Source organism: Schistocerca serialis, chromosome 2, assembly GCF_023864345.2.
Source record: "Schistocerca serialis cubense isolate TAMUIC-IGC-003099 chromosome 2, iqSchSeri2.2, whole genome shotgun sequence".
Lineage (NCBI taxonomy): Eukaryota > Metazoa > Arthropoda > Insecta > Orthoptera > Acrididae > Schistocerca > Schistocerca serialis.
The window spans coordinates 255,445,095-255,462,536 of record NC_064639.1 but is presented as its reverse complement, the minus strand read 5'-3'; the positions used below and the strand labels follow the sequence as shown (position 1 = coordinate 255,462,536).

The following is a 17,442-nucleotide window of genomic DNA, read 5'->3' as shown; positions in this document are numbered from 1 at the left end:
TGGTTAGTGGAAAAGGACAGAAGTAAAAAGACTGAGGGCTATGTAATGCTGGAATGAGAACTGGGAAGGGACTAGATTGGCAAGGGCAATGACTAATGAAAATTGAAGCCAGGAGGCAGGAGGGTTATGGGAACATAGGATATGTTGCAGGGAGAGTTCCCACCTGCACAATTCAGAAAAGCTGGTGTTTTTAGGAAGGATCCAGATAGTACAGGCTATGAAGCAGTCATTGAAATGAAGAATGTCATGTTGGGCAGCCTGCTCAGCAACTGGGTGTCAATCTCTTCCTTGGCCACAGTTTTGATGGTGGGCATTCATGTGGACAGACAGCTTGTTGGTTGTCATGCCCCTGTAGAATGCAGGTTAACTTGAAGATCACATGGTTGATGTCACTGGTAGCCCTGACTTTGATGGCATCAATGATGCCTGTGACCTGACTGGAGTTGCTGGTGATGGGGGGGATGAACTGGACAGGTCTTGCATCTAGGTCTGTTACAAGGAGCCATCAGCCAAGGGGTTGAGAGCAGGGGTTGTGGGGAATGGATGAGGATATTGCGTAGGTTCAGTGGGCAGCAGAATACCACTGTGAGTGGGGTGGGAAGGATAGTGGGTAGGACATTCCTCATTTCAGGGCGTGATGAGAGGTAGTCGAAACCCTGGTGGAGGATGTGATTCAGTTGCTCCAGTCCCAGGTGGTACTGAGTCAGAAGGGAAACGATCCTCTGTGACCAGACAGTGGGACTTTGGGAGATGATGGATGACTGGAGAGATAAGGTACTGGAGATTTGTTTTTCTACAAGGTTGGGAGGGTCTGTGCAGGCCTCAGTGAGACCCTTGGTATATTTTGAGAGGGACCGCTTGTCACTACAGATGCGGTGTCCATGGGTGGGTAGGCTGTATGGAACAGACTTCTTTGTGTGGAATGGGTGGCAACTGGTAGGTGGTAGGTTTTATGTGGACTGAGGTACTGATGTAGTCATCTTTGAAGTGGAGATCAACCTTGAGGAAGGTGGCTTCTTTGGTTGAGGAGGACCAGGTGAAGTGAATAGGAGAGAAGGTATTGAGGTTCTGGAGGAACGTAGTTAGGGTGGCCTCCCCCTCAATCTAGATCATGAAGATGTCATCAATTAATCTGAACCAGGTGAGGGGTATGGGATTCTGAGTATTTAGGAAGGATTGCTCTAGATGGCCCATGTATAGGTTGGCATACGATGGTGTCATGTGGGTGCCCATAGCCATACCCTGGATTTGTTTGTTGGGCCATGTCCTACGTGAGTGACAGAAGCAAGTGACAGTGAGCAACTTCTGGATATGCAACACTCCAGCAACAAGCATCAGCATCAGGCAAAAAGCTCAGGTGCCCTGCTTGCGAGTGACCAAGTCACGCTACAAGATGGCTGCTTAGAGCCAACCAGCTGTTTTTATAAAATGGCATCCCTAAACTGTAGAATACTGTAGCTGGAGAGTAAGGCTACTGAGTTAGGTTTACTTAAGAAAATAAAGCAAAAAGGAATGCTGTACATGAAATTTACAAAGGGAGGAATCTCCATGGAGAATTTCATAAATATCATCAACTATGAAGATCACCAGATAAATTCTTCGAATACACGTGAATGAGCAGAGGAGCATTTGACTATCTCATCAATAAATTAAATATGAATATTTTTTTAGATGATCAACAACTTTTGACAGCCAATAAATGCGGAGCAATGACTACTACATGACTGACTATGCTAAATACAAATATATGTTCATGGATTGATTCCGGTTAAAAGCTAGCCGTGATGCAGGAGTAGCGTATACAGTTCATGATCATGTGTTATGGCCAGGTCCTGGGTTCAACTCTGGATCATTTTTGTATTTTTACTGACTCAGTTACAATTCTGTACACTAAGTTTTGTGTACACTGTTTACACTGCATTGCTAAGTATATTTTCAAGGTCTTGCCAAAGAACTTGATCCTCACACCTGCCCCTGTATATCACACACGTTTAATTCCTAATGAATTACAATGAACCAAGAAATTTTACAGATATTTGATGTTGTGAACGTAATTCATCAGCAGTCAATGTTAAGGCCAAGTGTTTCAATTACTCTAAATAGTCTGTAAAAGTAAAGCTTACAAAATTTTTGAAAAGAAAGTCAAATGTTTTGTTTAATGATTTGTCAAAAGGTATGAAATAAAAAATATTAGGAAAACATTTGGTGCACTTCATTTTCTGTTCATGATTTAGAGCATCATTCAAAGGCATGTAGAATGTTTCTCTGATCTACTTATTTCTTTAACACAAATCATTTCATAAAATATTTGACTGTTTTCTTTCATTTTTTAATTTCAAGTTTTATTCAAAAAGCATGACCTTAAACTGACTCCTCATTTGCCTTCCTAATGTACTTGATTCAAAGGAAGCCTTTTTGACATTTAAATACCACAACAATGTATCTTTTATGTGCAAAATAGCTAGGTCTGGAACAGATGAAATTTTTGACACTTAATTTAGAACAGCTTTTTGTGAAATATTTCAATTTTTCCTCAGCTTATTAATTAAATTTTCATTAATTACCCTGATTACTTTCAAGCAGTTAAATATTTTCATGCCAAACTAGACCTCATGTTGGTCACTTTGATACCCTGTGTACCTGTTTCTCTCCCTTTGTTTGGCTGTGAAAATTTGGACAAAACCTCATGGTGTAAGTTATAGGGAGTCTTGTTTTTGCTCTGCTCACACATTTATGAAAACATATTGAGTGTTAATCATATGATAAAATAGTCCTTCCTGCATGCTGTCATTTCCAAAATTCATCATTTTGCTATCTTGAACCTTTTATGAAATACGATGATTTTTACCACTTGATTCCTGAAATACAGGAAGGGTTCAGACGCGCCATGAGTGACCCATCCACAGATATAACAACCAATATCTCAAGAATGAAAAGAGATATCATTCCAGTCTCAACTTTAAATACAATTTAGATATAATGGTTACATTTCATACCCAATTATGTATGGCCTTAAATGAACTATACAAAAAGTCTACACAGTGTGATTTTACTTCTTCAAATTCTTAAAAATTTTGTGCAGCCATGTACTCAATTTCATGCAGCACAGTAACTATGACAAATAATGAAAATAAATTCAGATCTTTATCGTTTAAAGAGATCAAGCTATAGGTTGCAGAAGAATCAAATTTTTTCACCAAATTGTTTTCTTAAAATCTGATGTTAAGTAATTCATAGCTACTGTCATGTCCACTCCACTGCTTTGCCGAGAAGACACATGGCTGTTGCTCTCTGTTGCATGTGCTGCAGTGACGAGATTCAAACATGTTTGAATTCAAGCATTGCCAGTTGCAGCAGGAGGCAGTCAGTGACACAGACATCACTCACGTAGGACACATCCGTAACTACAAATACGGTCGTGTTTTGTCACCTGAAGCTGCTGCGCGCTGTCACTCACTTCTGTCGCTCACATAGGACATGGCCTAGGTAGTGCCTTCAAAGGAGAAGTATTTGTGGGTGAGGATATTGTTGGTCGTGGCAGCTAGGAATAAGATTGTTGGTCAGGAATGTGTTGGGCATTGGGAAAGTAAATGTTCAATAGCAGTTAGGCCATGGGCATTAAGGATGTTAGTGTAAAGGGAGGTGGCATCAATACTGATGAGCAGTGCACCATGTGGTAAAGGAACAGGAACTGTGGAGAGTTGGTGGAGGAAATGGTTGGTATCATTTATATAGGAAGGTAGGTTGCAGGCAATAGGCTGAAGTTGTTGATCTACAAGAGCAGAGATTCTCTCAGTGCGGCCACAGTAATCGGCCACAATGGTGCATCCTGGGTGGTTGGGTTTATGGACTTTAGGAAGCATGTAGAATGTAGGAGTGCGGGGAGGGGTAGGGGTGAGGAGGGAGATGGACTCTGGGCAGCGGTTCTGGGATGGGCCTAAGAATTTGAGAAAAGACTTGAGATCTGGCTGCCGCCCTTCCTTCCACAATGACTACCATCTGTTCCAATTCCATCAGTCCTTAACCATCACTAGGAACAAGAAACAAGAGTAGTAGTAGTAAACTGGTAGTTCCAGTCATTACTCATTACTGGAGCACTTAGAGTAGCACAGACCAACATACTTGGAACAGGCCACTCAAGGTGGTCCCACAGAGTCTCAATTGGGCTTAAATCAGAGGAGTGTGGTGACCAGCGGAGTATAGAAAACTTATTCCAGTGCTCTTCAAACTATGTATGTACACTGCGAGCTGTGTGACACATTGAATTGCTCTGCTGGTAGGTGCCATCATGCTGAAGAAAAACAAACTGCATGTGGAGGTAGATATGGTCCACAAGGGTAGATGCAAACTTGTGTTGATCCATTGTGCCTTCCAGAATGATGAGCTCATGAAGCGAATGCCACAAAAACATTCCTCAGACCATTGAGCACTCTCCCCCAGCTTACACCTCTCTGATGGTCCATCACTCATGAAACGTGATTCATCTGGAAAGGCCACAAGTCACCACTCAGTGGATGTCCAGTTGTCGTATAGGTGTGCAAACTCCAATCTTTGTTGCTGATGAACAGCTGTCAGTACTGGTGCATGAAACAGGTGCCTCCAGCAGAGGCCCATTCTCAGCAATGTTCACTGAATGGTCATTGAGGGGACTTTGTAGGTAATCCCTTGGTTTATCTGGTCAGTCAGTTGCTCAACAGCTGCAAGTATATTTGCCAGTCCCCATCAACACAGCTGTAATTCAGCCCTGTCATCTATGGCCCTTGGTGCACCATAGCTGCCTTGGCACCAGTTTTGGATAGCACCATTTTACCATTTAACTGTTGTAGCCATGGTAGCACTTGAACAGATTACAAAGTTAGCGATTTCAGAAATGCTTCCACTCTTGGTCTGAAAGTAAATGATGCTCCATTTCCACATTACGACAACAACTGCACTGTTTCTACATCCCAGTGACATGCTTTATATACCCTCCATTGCTGGTGCTACCAAGTGGCATACGTGAGTGGTTATTGGAAGTTGACATTGAACATAGGCAGTTGTGACATTAATGAGACTTGACCATGCATATTAATGACTTTCCAGGAAATATCATGGATGGAAACAAAATTGTGTTTGGTGAAAACAACAATATAATAATCATGGATAAGATATGAGAGCTAATGCTGTATGAAGCTGATTACATGCTAAAATATGTACACAAGTACTCAAAGGAGAATAAAGCAACAGTTAAAATAAAAAAGAGAAACAGTGTGACTTTCTACATGAACAAAAATAATAACAATATTAAATTAAATTTAAATAGTGACTCAGTAAGTTGCATTAAGTAACAGAAAATTTTTGGGAATAGCTATAGACAACCTACTGAAGGAGTGAAAACATACAATATAGATAGTAAAAAGCATTCCACCTCATGCTATGCTCTAAGGATAATAGGATTAGTGTGTAGTAGTAACTGCCTTAAAGTAACTCACTGTGCATATGTTCAGTCAGTCATTAGATATGCTATGTTTCTGGGCTTAATATGAAGTAATAAATAATAGAAGCAGAGGAGCAGAAAAGAAAGAGAAGTGGCTTTTTTACAGTCACTACTTTTCTAGTACTATAAAAATAAAAGTAAAAGAATAATCTAGAAGTTATCTGCATAATTGACCAAGTGAACAGATTAGCACTTATCACTGAGACCAGCACAGAACCTTTGGTTATTAAAGTTCAAGTTCAGAATTTATTTGAGAACTGATGAAGGCTTATATAACCATTACATCTAGAACTTAATTGAAGTATTTTGTACATAAAATTAAATACTGGTCGAATATCAATACGTTTGGATCAAAGGAGACTACTCACCAAAAAGCAGAAGTGTTGAGTTGTCCACAGGTGCACACAAAAAGAAAGAAAACTTAAAAGCTTCCCCACACACACATGCAACTCTGTCCCTACATAGCACCAGCCGAATGCATAATGCCAGTGCTGAATTTTGGCTGGTGAACTAGGTTGGTATGGAGTTTGTATCAGGTGGGGTGTATAGAATGAGAGACAAGCAGGAGGTAGAGACAAGAATTGGTGTGAGTGGCTTGTGGCTCAGAGGGAGGCGGCTGGAGGGAGCGGTGGCTGGTGCGTGGTTGTCAGAGCCACCGGGGAGCTGTGCTGACTGAAGGTGATGTGGGGACATGAATTGGGAGAGGGTGATAGGACAGGAAAAGGGAAAATTGTTGGGTGGAGAGTGTGGCGACAGTGGATCATCAGGAATTGAGACAAGAATGATTATGGAAGCAAAGAATGTGTTGCAAGGATAACACCCAACTGTATTGTTTAGAGAAGCTAGTAATGGAGGGAAGGAACCAGATGGCCCTGGTTGTGCCAGCAGGTGGTCAACTTTGTTCTTGACAAAAGTTTGGCAGTGACCACTCATCCTGGTTGGTGGCACACTGACATAAAAAGCTGTGCAGTGTTTGCAGCTGAGTTTATCTTTTACATGGATGCTTTCACACATGGCCCAGCCTCTGATGGGGTAGGATAAGTCTGTGAGAGGACTGGAGTAGGAAGCACTGGCTGGGTGGATTGGACAGATCTTGCACATTGGTCTTCTGCAGGCGTATGATTCCTGTGGCAAGGGCTTGGGAGTGGGAGTGCCATAGGAATGGACTACCATGTTGTGTTGGTTGGGTGAGTGATAGAATACTGCTCTAGAAAGAGTGGAAAGGATAGTGGGTAGAACATCATGCATTACATGGCGTGATGAGAGATAATCAAAGGCTTGATGAAGAATATGATTCAGTTGTTCTAGTTCTGGGAGATACTGAGTGATGATGGGGCACTCCCTGTAGCTGGTTCTTGGGGTGGTGGGATGATTAGGGGTGTGTGAGGATATGGCATGGGAAATCTTTTTACAGGCTAGGTTTGGTGGATAGTGCCTGTTTGTAAAGGCCTTCATGAGACCTTCAGTATACTGGGCAAGGAAGTTCTTATCTCTGCAGATACATTTTCCACAGGTAGCAAGCTGTATGGGAGGGATTTTTTGGTGTGGAAGGAATGGCAGCTGTCAAAATTCAGGTACTGTTGCTGGTTAGTGGGTTTTATGTGGACAGAGGTGTGGATGGAGCTATCAGAGAGGTGGAGATCAGTGTCTAGGAAGGTGGCACATTGTCTTGAGGATGACCACATGAAGTAAATGGAAGAAAAGGTGTTGAGGTTATGAAAGAATGAGGATAGGAAGGTTTCCTCTAGGTGACCTGTAAACAGTTTGGCATAGGAGGGTGCCATCTGGGTGCCCATTGCTGTGCCATGGATTTGTTTGTATACATTCCCTTCAAATAAAAAGTAGTTGTGTGTCAGGACATAGTTAGTAAGGTGTGTAAAGAGTGAGGTATAGGGTTTGGAGACTGAAGGACATTGGGAGATGTAGTATTCAATAGGGCAAGGCCATGGGCATGAGGGATGTTGGTCGTATTGGGAGGTGGCATCTGCTATGGTGCCCAAGGGCACCAGCCACAACACACACAACAGCTGCAATGTGCAAGTCATGGAAAGGAATGCTCATGCAGTCTGTAGCAGCCATGTGGGATTTTCAAGTATACCCCCAGATTGCTAGGAGGTGCATGAGGAGCTGTGGACCACCACGTACCTTGCCAGGCAACAGCAAGAGATCACTAACAACATTAGAAGACCACATCTACATCCAGTCATGAGTTACTAGGTGGTAACATGCCTCTTCCTGGAGAATAGCTATTTAAGGAATCCCAGGGACCACTACGGACAGTTACTGTCAATGAGACGTAGATGATTCATTCGCCAGCCGTTTGCAGTCCTTCAATTAAGCTCTAGTTGATGTGTCATTGGTGAAAACGGTGTAACACCAAAAAGCAGGCTTCTGCATTGGAAAACAGCTCTTTGAATGTTGGTCATTTCAGTTCTTAGTTCTGGCTCCAGGGAGTTATTAGTTGGAGCCAAATCCACAGAACTGTATTTGGTTGGAACCACACAAGAGGCAGAGTTAATTTGTAATTATAAATTGTGATGAACAGAGTTTTTTTATTATTTGATTAAGGACAATAAAGTAGCCATTGCACTCTTTCTGGGACTCTCTTTCAATTCAGGATAATGGACAGATTTTGTAACATCGACACCAAAAAATTCCACACATACAGTCTTGCCACCCTTGGACAATATATTGTCAGTGATGAGAACTTCCTTGCCCAGTACGCTGAATGTCTCATGAAGGGTTTCACAGACAGGCATTACCCCCTAAGCCTAGTCTGTTTCTGTGCCATATCCTACGCACCCGTCATCCTCCCACCACTCCCCAGAATCAGCTATAAAGGAGAGCTCCCTCTTTGCCCAATATTACCCTGGTGTGGAACAAATAAACCATATCTTCATCAGGACTTTGGTTTTCTCTCATCATACCCACCCAACATACACAACATTGTAATCCATTCTTATGCCACTCCCACTCCCAAACCTTGGCACAGGGATCATATCCCTGTGAAAGACCAAGGTTCAAGACCTGTCATATCCACCCATCCAGCACTTCCTCTCATAGGCTTATCCTACTCCACAAGAGACTGGGCCATCAGTGAAAGCAGCCATGTCAAATATAAACTCAGCTGCAAACACTGCACAGCTTTTTATGTCAGTATGACTACCAACCAGCTGTCCACCAGGATGAATGCTCACTGACAAGCTGTTGTCAAGAACAGAGTTGACCTCCCAGTGGCACAACTTGCAGCTGAGAATAACATGCTCATTTCCAATGGCTGCTTCACATCCTGGGCTATCCTCCATCACCAGCTTCTCTGAACTATGTAGATGGAAATTATCCTCACAACACAACCTTTGCTTCCAGATTTTCCTGGACTCATATCCTTGCACCACCTTCATAGTGCACTGCTCCCCACTGGCTCTGACAATGCAAATCACACGCCTAGCCTGCGTATCTGCCATCACTTCCACCTCCAGTCTTAGCTGGCAAACTGGCTGCCTCCCTCTGAGACACTAGACACCAACCTCTGACCCCTCTCCCCACCTCCCACCTCTATCTTCCTTAACCACCCCGCCCAACACAACCCTCACTCCAAACTAGTCCACGTGGCAAAACACACACACCCAACCAGTCCCATGTAGGGGCACAGATGTGTGTATGTGTGCACATGTTGGTGCGTACACACATGTGCATGTGCATGTGCATGTATGTGTGTGAGCACATGTAATTGCGTATGGGGGGGGGGGGGGGGGGGGGAGCGGTGCATGTGTGGGTGGGTGTGAGGGTGGTTAGGTGGATGGGTGGGTTGGTGGATGGGGGACTGGGTTGGCGGGTGGCTGGGTGTGGGTGTTTCCTGTGTATATCTGTACTCTAGCTCAAAAAAAGATTTCTCCGAAAGTTAGCCTATTTTCTTTCTTTTTTGTGTGTGCCCATTGACAACTCAACAATTGAAGGATTTTATATTATTGTATTTCTGTTTTTATGTTTACTGATATTTAATTTGTTTTCATTAATTTTTCATCTCCATTTATGTACTTTTTGATAAGTATACTAGTACTGTTGCAAAAAAGCTGAAAAAGAATATTAATCTGTAAATATACTACCCCATAATGTTATGTAAGATGTATGGAATATTCTGCTGCCATCAGTTTTTCCTAGAAGGTACCCACTACATGCAGTGTCAGGCCTAGAAATGGATTATTTATTATAATTATCTTGCCTCTCATGACACTAAAGGAGATATATATCATTCAAATGTTTGTATCACATGCACTTCAGGGAAACAGAATGAGTCAAAGTAAACATTAAGAGATACAATTTGTAGAAACTTAATCTATATTCTATATTAACAATAAATTATACAGCTTAATACAATTTGTACTTACTTGAGCTAAAGGTAACTTATTACATTAGCAGGAAAGCTGTTACTTTAAAGAAAACTGAAGCATCTTCAGTTAAATATTGGTTGCTTAATACTCACTTCAGTACATTAGTATTTTTCAAAGAAATTTGATACCTATAAATGTAACAACAGAGACCTTTCTCCAAATCACTTCTACTTACAGCTTTACAATTCCTTGAATCTAGTGACAAGATAATTTACAGTAAGAAAGAATGAGTTATGTTTTTAATTTAATTTTGAGCTGGTTGGGAATTTTAATTTTTTGCTTTATGTTAAATCAGAAAATGCTGAATACCTTAGTATCAGAGAACATAAAGCCACTCTGGACACTAGATAAAGAGGTGAAGTCAATAAGAAACTTATTTTTGTTGTTTTGTGTTGTTATTCTGCAAATCATGGATCAACAGAAAAAGATTTTTGTTATCAGCAACAAATACCATTAAGGAGTAAATGCACTGGGAATTGAATATCCTTAGGCACACCTGTACAAGATATATGGTTATCTATGAGGAGTGTACAATAAGTAACGCAGCAATCTTTTCTCAGCCAGTTTCAGTTGAAAATATGCAGAATTTGTTATGGGATATCGTGGAATATTCCTGCTTCAGCTCCTATGGTGTCATGAAGTTCCAGTAGGATGTGGCACTGTGCATAGCCTTCAAAATAGCATCTGTAACAGAGGTGCATTTCAAGCAGAGAGTTATCATTGAGTTTCTTTTGTCTGTAAACCAGAGCACCACAGATATTCATAGGTGCTTGCAGAATGTCTATAGAGACCTGGCAGTGAACAAAATCATGGTAAGTTGTTGAGTGAATCCCGTAATCATTGCAACAAGGTTGTGCAAACCTGTCTGATCTTCCATTTGCCAGCTGGCCACACAATGCTATGCTGCCCTCAGGAAACTGAAGAAAAGGCTTCAGCTTGTTTGTTACCACAAAAATACAAATGAACTTCTCCTTTTCCATGACAACACAAGGCCTCACAAATGTCTGTGCACCCAAGAGCAGCTCAAAAAATTTCATTGGTCTGTTCTGACATCCTCCCTACAGCCTAGATGTCGCACAGTTCTGCTTCCATCTGTTTGGCCCAATGAAGGATACACTCTGTGGGGAACAATGCGTGGATGATGGGGAGGTTATTGATGCAGCAAGACATTGGCTTTGACCTCAACCAGCAAGTACTATCATGTGGGCATACAGGCCCTCCCAGCAAGGTGACATAAGACCATCACACTGAATGGAGAGTATGCTGAAAAATAGGGTTTTGTAGCCAAAAGAGTGGCAATAATATGGTGTATTGTAATCCTGAATAAAACCAATCTACTTTCAGAAAAATTGTGTTGCATTACTTTCTGAATGCACTTCATATTTCTCACAATATTCTTAGTGCTCGCTTCAGATGAATCAATTATTCTTATCCTTTAGGTGATTTCCCCACAAGATAGTTCTACAAAACAAAAAGGGGGTGATAATATGTTAAATAAACCAACTCTTTTGTCTTTAAGGAAACACAATGAGAGAGCAAAACATCCTGAACGGAGGTCCTTCATCATAATAAGGTTTAAAGAATACAATGCAGTTTAGTGAGAGTGACTATCAAAAGCTTTTGTTACAGTAGAAATACTTAAAGTATGTGGCATTTGTGGACATGCAGCATAATGGATTAAATATTATGTGAACATCAGAAATTACAATATGGGGAAACTCCATCAGCAGTAACACAAAAAAAATCTTTTGTAGTGCAGAAAAGGACTATTTGAACCATTCCCACTAAAGAATAAACTCGGTCTTGCATAACTGCTCTTCAGATGATTCTAGAAAGTGGTTATATGTGACTGATTTTGTTCTTTATTAGTAATGGTCCAAATGTTGACATCCCCATTTATGTATCTATAAACTTCTCAAAAGTAGTTTTGCATTATCGTATCTCTCTTTTTATCCTTAGTAATCTTTTGATCTTAGAATGCTGTTACATACAACTACCCGTGTGATGGCTATAATAGTAAACCTGCATTCTCTATGTGCTTCAGCAGAGAGTGCAGCATCCCCATACATAAAGGTGACAATGTGGCTTGTGTACACTGTCTGTCTACATGCACTGCAGGGCCAGTGCTTGCTTAGACCATTTGCCCATTGTCCTTTTATACAAAGATGTACTTTCTGCAGAAAATGTTACTCATAGACTAAGATTTCCTGCAGAAAGCTCTCTGACCTAAGGTGATCAAGTAATAAAATGTCTGACAAAGAGTCTAAAAGATATTATGAGCAAGAAGAGCATCCAAAAGGTCTATTTAATGCATGACAAATTTTATAGTGTAAATAATTATACAACTACATAAAGTTTCTGCTTGATGGTACTGTGGATACTTACATGAAAGAGTGGTTGTGAATAAGCACATAACAACAGTATCTTATGGTATTAACACCTTAATATGTAAGAACAGAGAAACATTTGTTATAATGCTCCTTATCATATTTTTTCATTATTAATTTTAAATTATGAAGCATTAGCTATATTTTAAGATTTCTTGGTAAGATGCTGCCTTGTTTTACTTTGCAAGTACACACTGTGCATAATTTAGTGAGATGGGAAAAAATTAAAATCAGTCGATGTGGTACTACTCAACAGTCACTACATACAGTGTTATATGCACATCAGATGTTTTGGTGTCATCACTGCAGTGGCACATCAGTAACTATACTTGTGATCGGTCAACAGCACACACTCTGCAGGCTCCACACAGTGAAAAATTGAGCAGATGCACTGATTTCCATTGCAGTTTCCCCAAAAATATTTATAAGCCTTTCTTGGATGTGAGTTTGTGTTTCACTTTTAGCATTTAGCAATTCTGTCTCGGCCCTTCGTATGATACATATGTCAGCGCTGGTAATTTTCTCAAACATTACTCTGTTGCCACCCACCACAAATTTGTTTGTTATTACAGTACTGTACAAGGTAAAAATTACTTATACATATAAAACTCTGAAAGAAATAATCATTTGCCAAACTTATTTGTATAGGGTGTTATCAAGTCTTTGTATCAAACATCTAGGGATGATATATTACATAATGGGGAACAACTTTCTTTAGAGACAAAATTTTGCTGATGCTTCCTGGTGACACTAGGCATCTTTGGCATTAACTATGCCCCGGACAGGCAGCACAGCATAGGGACCCTGCTTCATGTGCAGGGGCTTGTGAGTTGCCCATAATCCAGTAGTCTGGTCCACATGAAATATGTCTTTCTCCATTTAGAGACTTTCATTCCTTAGGTTTTCTTGTTGAAAATCACTCTATCAGTTTACAAGGTAGGTAATATGCAGCTCACCTGGTTAGTAGACACCACTATTTTGGTGAAATCTCATCAACCCAGGGCTGGCAAATACTAAAGGAGACTTAGCATTGCTCAAAAGCATCAACAAACATTTTGACACTAATGAAAGTTGTACCCAATGATGTGATCTGTCACCCTTAGATGTTTGATGCAAAGACTTTGCAACACCCAGTATAATGAATATGATGTTTCTCTCTCCCCCCTGAATCATATGCCTTGCTATTGTGAGTTGGTTCATGTTCCTCAACAATGCAGATAGCCATGCTATGCCAGAGTGGTAGGTATATACAGGTCAGACTAACATATGGTTTGTGCAGAGAGGTTGCAGCCTAGTCAGTAGTTACAGGGATAAAAGTCTTTGACAATATAATGCAATAGGATAGATAAAAAAAATCTACTCACCATGTGGTGCTAGGAGAATGCACATATAAAAAAAGGTTTCAGGTATGCAAGCTTGCAGAGCCAGTGGCTCCTTCTTTCAGCAGAAGGGTTGAAGAGGACGGAAGAGGGGTGAAGGAAAAGAACTGGAGAGGTTTAGGAAAAGGGGTTACTGTTGTTATGGTCTTCAGTCTGAAGACAGGTTTGTTGCAGCTTTCCATGGTATTTTTTCCTGGGCAAGCTTCTTGATCTTGGAATTACTACTGCAACTTATATCTCTCTGAATCTGCTTACTGTATTCATCTTTTGGCCTCCCTCTGTGATCTCAGGAAAAGGAGTGGAATTCAAAAATTGATTTTTGATGCATCCAGTTACATTATTTTGTCAAGAATCAATTATTTAGGGGTAATAGTCTGGATTACAGATTGATCTGGCTTTGCAATATTAGTCCCAGTAGTGCCTTGCTTGTGGGTGCTGAGGACAGGTAAAAGCAAGGGGAAACTACAGCTATTAAAACATCCTGATCTGATTAAGTAAGTAAAATAGTCCTCCATTGTGATCTCCAGGTGGGGAGCACTAAGGAGATGTTGTCATCAGAAAAAATTAATCTATTATTCTATGGGTCAGTGAATGTTAGACACCTTAAACTTATTGATAGTTTAAAGAATTTGAAAAGAGAAATGGATTGGTTGAAGGGATGTAGTGAGAATTAGTGAAATGTGGTGCTAGGAAGAACAGAATTTCAGGTCAAATAAGTAGCCTACAGAGGTATCAACATGAAATCAAATAATGATAATGGAATACCGTAGTTGCCAGGGATAAAATACAAGGAGTGAAAGGCTATCTATGACCTGTGTATAAACCAGACTGAATTATAAGAGTTGATGGATATGAAAGGGAGGCAGCTATTGTGAAAATAGTGAGATAGGGCTGTAGCCTGTGCTGCACATTATTCAATCTGTACAATGTCCAACCAGTAAAGGAAACCAAAGAGATACTTGGAAAGGAATTAAAATTCAGCGAGAATAAAAAACTTTAAGATTTACCAATGAAATTGTAATTCAGTCAGAGATGTCAGGATCAGATGATTAGTTGAATGGTATGGGTGGTGTCTTCAGAAGAGGTTGTCAGATGAACATTAACATAAGTAAAACAAGGCTAACAGAGTGTAGCTTAATTAAATCAGGTAAATGGAAATGCCGTGTGACAAGGGCCTCCAGTCAGGTAGACCATTCGCCTGGTGCAAGTCTGTCGAGTTGATACCACTTTGGCAACTTGTGCGTTGATGGGGATGAAATGATGATGATAAGGAAAACACAGCACCCAGTCCCTGAGCAGAGAAAATCTCCGACCCAGCCAGGAATCAAACCTGGGCTGTTAGGTATGACATTCCATCGTGCTGACCAATCACCAACCAGAGGTGGACAAAATGAGAAAAACTGCTTATAAATATCATTTCTCAGACTTACACTTGCATAAAAATGTCCTGTCTGTTCATAACTAATTTATTATTCTTTGCTTTATTTCTCAAGGCATGTAGAGGAGATAAAACATCTGTTGCTGCTGGAACAATTAACATTCAAGCGGATTCCTCTGAATCAAATGTGTTTTCAGTTCCTGAGGAAGCAGATATTTTAGTGTTCTACAGCACATACGAAGGTTTGTAAAATTTTAATTCTGCTAGAGATGTTAAATTATTCTAGTACATGAAATCATAATAACAACATGGAATTAATCAATTTTCAAAAATGTAATGTAAGTGGATAGATAAAAAATCTGCTTACCAAGCAATGGTGGGAGAACACGCTTATAAAAATATTGAAGTTTGCAACCTTTTTGACCCAATGGCTACTTCTTTTGACTGAAGGGGAAGGAAGAGGGGTTCAGGAAAAGGACTGGTGAGGCTTAGCAAAAGGGGTAGAATTTGGAAATGTCACCCAGAACCCCAGAATGGGGGAGTCTTTGCTTTCATCCCATCTGGTAAGTCTCCCCTGTTCTGGGATTCTGAGTGACCTTTCTGAACTCTTCCCCTTTTCCTAAACCTCATCAGTCCTTTTCCATCACCCCTCTTCCCCCTTCTTCCAGAGGAAGGAGCCACTAGGCATGAAAGCTTGAAAACTTTAATACTGTGTCTTTTCCAGCTACTGCCTGGTGAGTAGATTTTTTTTATCTATTCTATTACACCATAATGCAGCTGCACAGCATATTGTCAAAAATTTGATTATTCTTGTTGTTCTATTAGGTTATAACTACATAAAAGAGTTTATTGTAATATGACTCACAATATGACATTGGATCTCGTTTTGCTTAAATCATATTAAATTACAGGATATATCTGCAGGGCCTAATAGGAAGGAGTTTACAAGGACTAATAGGAAGTATCAGAGAAATGAAGATGTGGAAAGTTTCTACATATTTTAAAGAAGAATGAAAGATTAAAGTCTAAAACGCCATTGATAAAGTGGTCATTCAAGATAAAGGGAACTAACTCAACTGTAACCAATCATGGTCATAAAAGAAGTCATCCTGATATTAATTCACATTAAATTCTTTAGGATAATCACACTTAACTTAAATCAGTATGGCTGGATGAAATATAACCATTTCTCATCCAATGAATATGGACTAAAAATTTGAATACGTAGAATAAGTTCCTCAAAATCCCACATTAAGTGAATGAGATACAAAATGAAAAGAATGATAGGACACAACATACACAACTTGGGCGAATCCCATGTTAAGTGAATGAGATACAAAATGAAAAGAATGCTAGGACACAACATACACAACTTAGGCGAATCCCATGTTAAGTGAATGAGATACAAAATGAAAAAAATGATAGGACACAACATACACAACTTAGGCGATTATACACCATAAAAATTCAGTGTTGTAAAGTCATGGATCACCTACTCTCAGTGATAGAATTGGAGCGGTAGATGTTAGTGAAGGTCATTGTGTAAATTTACCAAACTGAGCACATAATAAATCTCATAGGTTTTCATGTACACCAGTCTCCGTCTGATGGTTATTAGGTTCTGTAAAGAGTTAATAATAATTTATCACAACACTGTCGATGTTAATTTTTATTTCATTTACATTTATATCGTTAGACACATAAAGATCAGCAACTCACATAGGCCCTTAGTAACCTACTGAATTTTACCAAGTACAATGCAGATAATTAACATATTCATTCACTCATTGATTGCTAGAGCACCAACGACCATTCTGCAGTGGTAACACTGGTTCCCATCCGATCACTAACATTAAATACTGTCGGGCTGGGCGGGCTGGGCTAGCACTAGGATGGGTGACCATCTGGTTTGCCAAGTGCTATTGGCAAGTGGGGTGCTCTCAGCCCTTGTGAGGCAAACTGAGGAGCTACTTGATTGAGAAGTAATGGCTCCAGTCTCATAAACTGACATACAGCTGGGTGAACTGTGTGCCGACCACGTGCCCCGCCATATCCGCATCCAGTGACGCATGTGAGCTGAGGATGACATGGCAGCTGGTCAGTACTGTTGGGCCTTCATGGCCTGTTTGTGCAGAGTTTAGTTTTATTGAATGCTAGATGATGACTCATTAACTGAATGAACAAACTGAATAACACAATGACTAATATTATGTTATGGAAAACAATATTTATGACAAAAATTAAACAAATAATAAAAATTAAACAAATATTCATTATTTCCATGTACTGATTACATACTTATGTAATGATCATTAATTACAGAAATGCAATTTATAGTCTCTGTGTTTAACAGTACAGTGACCATTACCCCAGAAGTTGTCTTGAAAACTCTTATGTGAAAGTCTTTTGTACATTTATTTCTCTCTGAAAG

The 17,442-nt window shown here is 40.2% G+C and overlaps 1 protein-coding gene across 2 annotated transcripts in view; it reads left to right on the top strand.

Moving 5' to 3' along the window:
• The window catches only part of LOC126457011 (caspase-1-like), a 119,183-nt gene that overhangs the window by 83,787 nt on the left and 17,954 nt on the right, over nucleotides 1-17,442 (top strand). For both annotated transcript variants that reach the window (XM_050092982.1, XM_050092983.1), the window contains exon 5: nucleotides 15,127-15,253. In XM_050092982.1, coding sequence (XP_049948939.1) covers nucleotides 15,127-15,253 — 127 coding nt within the window. The remainder of the gene's footprint in view (nucleotides 1-15,126; nucleotides 15,254-17,442) is intronic.